The sequence below is a fragment of the Suillus paluster genome (assembly GCF_016628075.1).
Source record: "Suillus paluster strain FC165 chromosome Unknown EDB91scaffold_49, whole genome shotgun sequence".
NCBI lineage: Eukaryota > Fungi > Basidiomycota > Agaricomycetes > Boletales > Suillaceae > Suillus > Suillus paluster.
In genome coordinates this window covers 197,117-206,597 of record NW_024537609.1, presented here as the reverse complement: position 1 = coordinate 206,597, position 9,481 = coordinate 197,117, and the positions used below count along the sequence as shown (strand labels likewise).

The following is a 9,481-nucleotide window of genomic DNA, read 5'->3' as shown; positions in this document are numbered from 1 at the left end:
TAGCCAGTCCGCCCTGGTACTGCAGTGGGTTAGCTGGCAGCTGTCTCAACCAGGTATGAGACAGATCACTAGTTGTCCTCAGGGAAAGGATGTCAAACCCATGATCAATAATCACCCAGGGCCTTGATCATTCCAAAGATGAAGTAAAGTCACAAGGACAGACATGACAGTACATATGGTCATGCTGTGGGTGGGATGCAGAAGGCCATTGGGTCATTGAGCCAGGGGGTAGCGAAGGTTAGATATTGACAAAGAAATTGGGAGGGAAAGGCAGACACGACCATACATACAGTCATGCCATCAGGAAGGTGGAAGATGGTATAAGGTCATCAACGACAATGGACTCGATGGTACAAATGGTCAAGCCCATGTGAGTAAGGAAATATAAGGATGAGGATACATAAGAGTGAGGAAACTAATCTGGATAAGGATACATAAGACTTAATGACTTTGGCGATGACAGTGCACAATAGTCACAAATAACTTATATAATAATTTCATTCCCAGCCACATTGATAATTTGTACTGTCGAGCTTCACTTCATTGTTCCACACATTCTCTGAGCTCAATGGTATGTACCGTCGAGCTCATTGTACTCAATCACCATGTACCATTGTCCTTTTCATCACTGGGACTTTGACCACCACCTTGCGACCTTCAAGCCAACATTGAATGCCACACCTCGTCTGCAATGCCTCCCAACAGAGCACATCACCTTTTTCTTCGTTTTTCCGCTCGGCAATCCTTTGGATCACGCGGGTGCAGTGATATGCATAATTTTGGTATGCAGTTTGGCCTATAAAAGCCAGTGCCTGACATCCTCAATCCAGCTGTCAACTTCTCAACCATATGTGCGGAGCAGTGGCTCATCGTGCATATCAGTTGACTTGCCTTTTATTTCCAACAGCTATGATCCTTTAGATTGTGTGGATCCATCTATTCTGTCAACCCCTCCACCATACATACAGTGGAGGGGGCAGCGACTATCCATACCCTCTATGCATGTCGGTCAACCTCTGTGATACATTGCCATACCTATACCACATATCCTACACTACCACCACTTTCATCTATCTAAATGTCTCATTCGACATTTCCAACCTCTGAACTTCCCGCTCAGTGAGATCAGAAATCCATTCACCATCATATTGGCCCTTGGGTAATCCTGTCATCGGGCTCCATGAAGTCTCCAGATTACTGGGCACACATATCCTTTTCATTGGCTTTGAGCCCTGGGGCAAGAAAATCTCAACCTCCAATACTCTCTGATGGTTGATAATATTCAGTTCTTTCTCCACCCCACAATGCCATGGCATATTCTTGACCCAGAGTACCGTTTTCACATTGTTCTCCATGTCACTTTCTTCTGAGCTCATCCCATTGTCTCCCACCATTTTGATTAGCTTTTGAAGCCACTGCCAAGTTGGGAGATCCTCTTCAACTTCATCCTTTTTCAGCTCAATGATGTGATGGAGAACTTTTGTTCTTCACATGTATTTCTTTGATGGCATTAGTATCTGAACAACCTTTTGGACTAGCCAATCATCTTTCTTACTCCTCTCCAAATCTTCAAGGAGCATATTGAGAATTCTCACATTCCAGGGAGTTTTAGATCCATTTGCGAGATCAAAGGCAAGTTCCTGGTGGTCAGGGCCTGGACCATTTTCATACTCATATGAGTTCACGACATCACGAGTGGCTGTCTTGTGGCCCAAACAATCGGCATCTTGAGATATGTTCAATTTTTCTCGGATGAGATGCCAGACTTTATCCTGCTCCATGCTCAGTAGAATTCTTTGTGTCGAAGTTCTAGCTCACCAGAAGGAAGTCTCTTTCATGGCTCGACTCTGCAGCCCTTTCTCTTCTAACTTTGTCATCCTGCATTTTTTTTACCTTTCCTTTGAGGACTCCGCTTCATGACTCTCAGGAGATCCTTGTCGATGAGGATGTGTTTGAGTGCTGCCTCTACACCTCTGGAGACTGCATTCTCCATTGCAGACATAGAAGCATCGCCTGATTGCAGTGGCTCTGGCTTGACCATGTGTGATTGTTCTGGACACATTTCTATAGGGTCATTGTCCTGTTATGGTGTGAGTGGAAAACCAGTTCCAACCACATCCAGTACTTACATCTGCCACAGATACCAGACATGTCCTGCGCATTGTTCCATGTGCCTTCTTAATCCTTTTGATTGCATCGAGGGATGGAGTGTTGGACTGTGGTTTCTGAGGCGTTTTGGCCTGCTGCTGAGCGCTCCTGGGGGTGGTGTCTGTGTCCATATCCATAGCTGCATCCTGTTGCCTACCGCATCTCGCAAACTGTTGCTCCATGTTAGTGAGCTCAGCCTGTTTTTCTGCCTTCAGGTTTTCTACTTCTAGTTGCAGCCTTTGTTCTACCTCGGCGCCAATGGATTTCTCATGTTCTTCTAACTGCTCAATATCATTAGTAATTGTCCTGGTCTATTGTTTGCCCTCACCTCTTTTTGTCTTCTTTCGGTTAATTCTGCTTCCTGGCACTGCTGGTGATGTTGTTTGTGAATTACCTATCAGCTTTGTAAACACATGTCTGACTGAGCAGCACAACATAAATCACTTCAAGTTCATTTTCAGCATACTTCAGTTGCTTCTCCCACTCTCTCAAAGCTGCTTCCAATTGCTGAGCCTGCTTGCCAATGTCACGTGCATGACACTTGTGTTCGTCTTCTGCAAGAAGGTATTGTTCCTGAATGTGTTCTTCAGCTTGCTGGCGCACTTGCCAATAACTAGCAAATCAGCAGTGATGCATCCACAGAGTCTCGTGTGTACCACTTCTGCAAGACGGTGTTGTTCCTGAATGTATTTCTCAGCTTGCTGGCGCACCTGCCAATGACCAGCAAATCAGCAGTGATACATCCACTGAGTCTCTCATGCATACCACTTCTGCATGATGTTCTTGTTCCCGGAGGCATTCTTCAACTTGCTGGTGCACCTACCGATGATCATCAGCGGTGATATATTCACTGAGTCTCTTGTGCGTACCATCTGTCCTTCCTCCATGATTTTGTTAATCTGTTCTTCTTGTTTATATACAGTTGTACAAAGTTCTTGTGAATAGTCAACTTCATGAAAGTGTTGTTTTTCAGATGCCTGGATGGGTATGAGTCACTGAAGCTGATTCATACTATCCAAACGTACCGGTTCATTTCTGACCCTCTTGTCAAGTCAAACTGCACTGGCCAAAAGTCATACCTCACTAGCTGAAAGACATGCTCCACTGGCCAAAGGTCATACTGCACTAGCTGAAAGTCATGCTCCACTGGCCAAAGGTTGGCTGCGAGGATCTACAAAGTTACCAGTAGCGCTCTCACAACCATTGTCATCATCAAACAATTTTGAGTCATGAGATGTTTGTGCGTCTTCCGGCCCAATGGGTGGGCACCGTGTGTTAGTGACATTGACACTCATAGGGTAATCCATCGTTTAGTCACACAATAAATGCCGCAGCACAAGTTGGTAAAGGTAATTGCAGCATCGTGAAGGGCAATTGTACAGTACTCTGAGATAATTGGAAGTTGTTACTTGAAAACAAAAGTTCAGAAACAAAAAGTCTTTGATAACAAATGAGAGGTGCAGATAAATATGCCATGAGCAGGCGACTACAGTAGATCACCTTTATCCGCAACAATGCCTCTCTTTGCCACATTTTTCAAAAATCAACACAGCCACAGTGTCGTTACAAGACACTAGCTCATTTAACCACCTACAGTGGTTCCGTTCATGCACTTGCCATTTCTAATGATGGGCATATTCTTGTAAGTGGTGGTGAGTAGGCAGGGACTCAGCCACAGCTAGTGCTAAAAACAGGTAGGCATAAAGGGCATGAAGCTCTGGGATATTAATTCTCGCAAGGAACTCCCATGTTTGTCTCATCATGAATCCTAGGGAACAGTTAGTTGCGCAGTCTGGGTCACAACAAGGCAAACCATAGTAGAGACCCTCTGTTATGGAACAGGCCTGGGTTATATCACATTTTTGTGATGTGGGTTCATAGATGTAAGCATCCAGGCATGTCAATTGACCTTCTATTAACAATTATAGAACAATTTTCAGGAGATTTGCACAAGGAGACTTGGATCAGGTTTTGAGATTACTTGCCTGTCATGTCATCCAACTTCTTCTGAAGGCAACATGCAGATTGCAGTTGGAACAAGAGACCAGATGGTTCAAGTTCTCATGCCAAATACGAGCGTGCAGCTCCAGTCCATCTTTGCAGTGCAGCTTGAAAATACAGTACCCAAGTCTGTAGCATTTGTGGATAACAGAGCCATCTATGTCTTCAGGCTGTATGATGGCAAATTGTTAGTCCCGCTACTGCAAAACTTTTGCCTGATACTAATGATCGAACAGCATGAAACTGGAGGATGAAGATGGTACTATAGTGGAGGAGATTAGCTGTAAATCAATGATGTAAGCTGCCACTGCTCTCAACATGCACGTTACTGACATTATCTAGTGGCCATGCAGTGGTGAACCAAAAGCATGGGGTTTTGTCATAGACAACGCAACTGATGGCTTTACATTGTATCACCTCGAAGGCAAGGGGGAGCCTGTTCGAACATTCATGACTGCTTTGCCAAGCATGTCAGTCCCAAAGCAAGTGGCATTTGGAGAAGAAGGCAAGGTAGTTGCAGGAGGAAGTGATAATGGACTAGCATATATATTCAATAGGAAGATGGGGCAGGTACTTGAAACCCTCCATCACATAGATGCTGGTCTGGTACAAACAATAGCCATAAGTATTAGAATTGGGCACAAATAATGTCACTGAACTGGTTTTCAGACACACAATCTTGATGGCCGCTGCACAATTGCCTGCACTTCGCCGGCATCAGGGCAGGAGAAAACTACAATCAAGATATGGGTGTGTGACTATGCAGCACAGAAGGTATCCAAGACTCCTCCACAGAACTATTGGTCTATCTTGTGAACATTGATGTTCCTGACACAAATACTGGCACTGTTGTCGATGAGTATGTTCCTGGTAAACTATAAAGACGTGATTTATGTAAGTCAACCATTTGTTTGACTAAGTCGCACCTCAGGACAGAGCAATTAATAATCTGCACCAGTATATGACTTCAGCAACAATGGTTAATGCAGCTGTCAACTTTTCCCAACATGTCAAAGTGGCCATGATCTTTAACAACTATGAGTCCTTAGACATGCAGAGGGAAGGCCAAATGGAAGGACCCACGGAAGGACCCAAGAATGACATCAGGATGCTCCAAAAATTGGCAAAGAAGCTCATGGAACTAGCTGAAAAAGCAGGTGGAGAAATCAACAAAGAGAGACACAAGGGCCCAGAGGTGAAAGATCACAAGACTAATCAGTGAGTAGCAATGGCAGATGTAGATAGGAAGGACGTTGCTCTCGTCCTAGCATAGTATGGTTGCACCGTTGCAGAAATAGATTGACCTATGTGTGTAGAAGGTGTGGATAGTCGCTGCCCCCTCCACTGTATGTATGGTGGAGGGGTTGACAGAATAGATGGATCCACACAATCTAAAGGATCATAGCTGTTGGAAATAAAAGGCAAGTCAACTGATATGCACGATGAGCCACTGCTCCGCACATATGGTTGAGAAGTTGACAGCTGGATTGAGGATGTCAGGCACTGGCTTTTATAGGCCAAACTGCATACCAAAATTATGCATATCACTGCACCCGCGTGATCCAAAGGATTGCCGAGCGGAAAAACGAAGAAAAAGGTGATGTGCTCTGTTGGGAGGCATTGCAGACGAGGTGTGGCATTCAATGTTGGCTTGAAGGTCGCAAGGTGGTGGTCAAAGTCCCAGTGATGAAAAGGACAATGGTACATGGTGATTGAGTACAATGAGCTCGACGGTACATACCATTGAGCTCAGAGAATGTGTGGAACAATGAAGTGAAGCTCGACAGTACAAATTATCAATGTGGCTGGGAATGAAATTATTATATAAGTTATTTGTGACTATTGTGCACTGTCATCGCCAAAGTCATTAAGTCTTATGTATCCTTATCCAGATTAGTTTCCTCACTCTTATGTATCCTCATCCTTATATTTCCTTACTCACATGGGCTTGACCATTTGTACCATCGAGTCCATTGTCGTTGATGACCTTATACCATCTTCCACCTTCCTGATGGCATGACTGTATGTATGGTCGTGTCTGCCTTTCCCTCCCAATTTCTTTGTCAATATCTAACCTTCGCTACCCCCTGGCTCAATGACCCAATGGTCCTGGGAACGAAATTATTACATAAGTTATTTGTGACTATTGTGCACTGTAATTGCCAAAGTCGTTAAGTCTTATGTATCTTTATCCAGGTTATAGTTTCCTTACTCTTATGTATCCTCATCCTTATATTTCCTTACTCACAGGGTTCGACCGTTTGTACCGTCGAGCCTATAGTCCTTGATGACATTATACCACCTTCCCAACGGCATGACTGTATGTACGGTCATGTTTTCCTTTCCCTCCCGATTTCTTCATCAATATCTAACCTTCGCTACACCCTGGCTCAACAACCCCAATGGCCTTCCACATCCCACCCACAGCATGACCATATGTACTGTCATGTCTGTCCTTGTGACTTTACTTCGTCTTTGGAATGATCAGGACCCTGGGTGGTTATTGATCATGGGCTTGACATCCTTTCCCTGAGAACCACCCATAATTGGTGATTCATCCATACCTGGTTGAGACGGCTGCCAGCTCTCCCACCACAGTCCCAGGGCGGACGGATATGAGGTTGTCCTCAGCTGTAGTTGGCATCATCGCCACATTCCTCATCACCATTCAGCTATTGCAACTTTGGTTCAAGGTAAGCATCCTTCATATCCTGCCTGGCATCTGCATCAAGGGCCATCCACCCCACCTTGCAGAGGACTTGTCTTACCTTTCATTTCTTATTCTCATGGTCGCTCAAATCTTTCTGCTCTTACTCAAATGATTATTCCTCAACCCTGGACAACATCTGGAACTACTGGTCCTCAGGAGTCCCTTCTCCGCTCCCCTTACACATTCTTGATCTTGCGCCAGCCATTGGAATTGAAGGCCAGCATTTTGAAGACTTTCAGCTCCCCTGCATTCATTTCCTAGTTTGGTAGTTATTATTGAAGGTAACATTTTCATACCAGACCCACTGTTGTTATTGACATTCTGTTGTTTTCTAGCAACCATTGTTGTTATTTTATTGTTTCATCACTACAAATTGTTGTTGTTTTTGCCTCCCTGCACTCAGACCCTGCCACTTCATTGTTTCCCATACATTATCAGTGATCATCCAGAATCAAGTTCCATCGCTGACAAGAGGCTGTCTCATTGTGGCCGCCTCTGCCCTTCATGCCCACATACCGTGTAGTTTATAAATGGTGCACTTGCCAGGAGTGCATCAAAAATGGTGGTTGTACTGAGGATGGTTCCCCTAAGGGGGTGCTCGTTGCAGAGCGTCTCATGGCAGCTCATCTCCAACGTACCCAGTGTGCACAAGCCAAACATGTTGCACTCGCTCGTGCAGATGGCTCCATCGGCAAGGATGATAACACAAATTTGGTAGCCTCTCAACTCCACACACTCATCCTGACTGACAATGATCTGCATATCGCTGCCTCTGCAAGGACAGGCACATCTCATGCTGTTACTCCTGTACATGGCCCTGAGCCAGAGCAACCCAATCCTACTTCACCATCTATTCTAACTCTAGCAGATGATCTTGAGCGACTCAAGTTGTTGGATCCTTCTGTTGCATGACCCAGTGGCACATGTGCTCATACTTATGCCCCTGAACACCCGGAACACCCCAACACCACACCACTAGTATCTATTCCAGCTCTGGTAGATGGTCTTGAGTGACTTACTTTGTCTGCTCCTTTGTTGCACGAGACACCCAAAGGTGCAAAAATTGGTGGACTGTGATGGACTTGAAAGTTCTCAATAATATCAAGTTGTGTGTTCAGCGGTGCTTTCGCTTATTATTTGCTAGTAATTCCAATGATATTCATTGTGAGCTACCTTTGCTTCGCAAAGCTGTGGAGAAAGTGAAATGAAAGGCAGACCTTGTGGTCGCACGGAAGAAGGAAATCATGTTGGAGATAGACGGCTTAGAAGCCCAGTTCAACAGTCACAAGCCGTCCGCAAGGGACTTACACACAGCAGTTGAGTTTGATACCGGTGAGCGTTGACCATCTTAATCATGGTACTGTGCTCATCAATCAATAGACATTCACTATGAATCCCCTGTGAATTGCTATGATGAAATTGCACAAGTCGCATTATTCATCGGTGTGATGTGTAAAGTCATCATGGGGGTCAGTAGATGAGGCTGTGACTTCATCATGGGACTCATTTTAGTCTTGCTATTCCTCATATTCTGGAGATCGGATGGCACCCTTAGCTCTTCCCATGAAAATGTGCTGAGGCAAATTCTGATGACTTTTGAAACCGTGCTCACAAAATTCCATCTCACCAGGAAAACCATCATACATGCGGTCTGCCCCAGCTGCCATTGCACTTACGGCCCCCATTATGCAGAAGGCTCGACTATTCCTACATATCCTGAACGTTGCACACATTGACCCACACCAGAGGCCAAATGTGGTCAGCCAGTACTTGAACATGGCCGCGATGGAGTACTCTGACTGAAGAAGACATTTGTGTACCACAATTTCAAAGACTATCTTGTTGGTCTCCTTTCCCGTTCAGATATTGAAGCTGCAATGGATCAAGCTTGTGATGATTTGCAGGACTCAATCAACTCTCCGCATCCACCCTTGATGAAAAACGCATTCAAAGCTCAATTTCTTCGTCAGTTTTGTGGCCCAGAGCCAAGTTCACTTTGTATTGATAGAGGAGAGGAGGGATGTTATGCCTTTGCCCTACACATTGATTTCTTTAATCTGGAGGGTATGAACTTGCATGGTGCCAGCACCTTGTCTGGAATCATTTCTATGGCATGCTTGAATGTGCCATCAGATATCAGGTACAAGCCTGAAAACTTGTATCTCACAGGTATCATCCCAGGTCCAAAACAGCCTTGGCTCGGGGACCAAATGCAGGAGAGTACCTTGCCTGTTGTGCATTGAGCAAGTGCAGTTATGTTGGTGAGTCACTGGCACCTCTAGGCTGGACAGCCATGACCTATTCAGATTACCTAATGAATCACTTCATTCAGCTTTCATTGAGAAATTGCATAATTCAATTGGGTTGCCCATCACGTGTTATCCAAGACGAAGTGAGCTACATCTCTGTCAAGATGGCAACCATTAGTAGCACCATTGATGTGTTTCATAATGCAGGTCCTGATGAAGCCAGGTCACAAGACATTGTGTTTGTTGATGGGAATGGTACATATGTGAGCAAGCTGGGACTCGGTGTGCAGTACTAAATTGATACTTATTTGTAGACATTGAACTGGCAGATGTTATCAAAAGGCAACAGCTTCAAAGACATGACACTCACACA

At 44.8% G+C, this 9,481-nt stretch overlaps 2 protein-coding genes across 2 annotated transcripts; one reads left to right on the top strand and one right to left on the bottom strand.

Moving 5' to 3' along the window:
- Positions 1-1,070: 1,070 nt before the first annotated feature.
- Positions 1,071-3,455, bottom strand: EDB91DRAFT_1084157 (uncharacterized protein; the record flags this gene model as incomplete). The annotated part of the gene is made up of 11 exons (XM_041315729.1): positions 1,071-1,457; positions 1,527-1,726; positions 1,894-2,080; positions 2,130-2,429; positions 2,477-2,542; positions 2,593-2,761; positions 2,805-2,858; positions 2,914-2,967; positions 3,018-3,125; positions 3,174-3,309; positions 3,332-3,455. 11 exons carry the CDS (start codon positions 3,453-3,455, stop codon positions 1,071-1,073), a joined length of 1,785 nt encoding a protein of 594 aa, XP_041174683.1.
- Positions 3,456-4,166: 711 nt separating this feature from the next.
- EDB91DRAFT_1084156 (uncharacterized protein) lies at positions 4,167-5,371 on the top strand (the record flags this gene model as incomplete). Its single annotated transcript, XM_041315728.1, has 6 exons — positions 4,167-4,336; positions 4,386-4,445; positions 4,503-4,719; positions 4,819-4,952; positions 5,010-5,043; positions 5,081-5,371. The coding sequence occupies 6 exons, from the start codon at positions 4,167-4,169 to the stop codon at positions 5,369-5,371; spliced, it is 906 nt and encodes a 301-aa protein (XP_041174682.1).
- Positions 5,372-9,481: the final 4,110 nt, after the last annotated feature.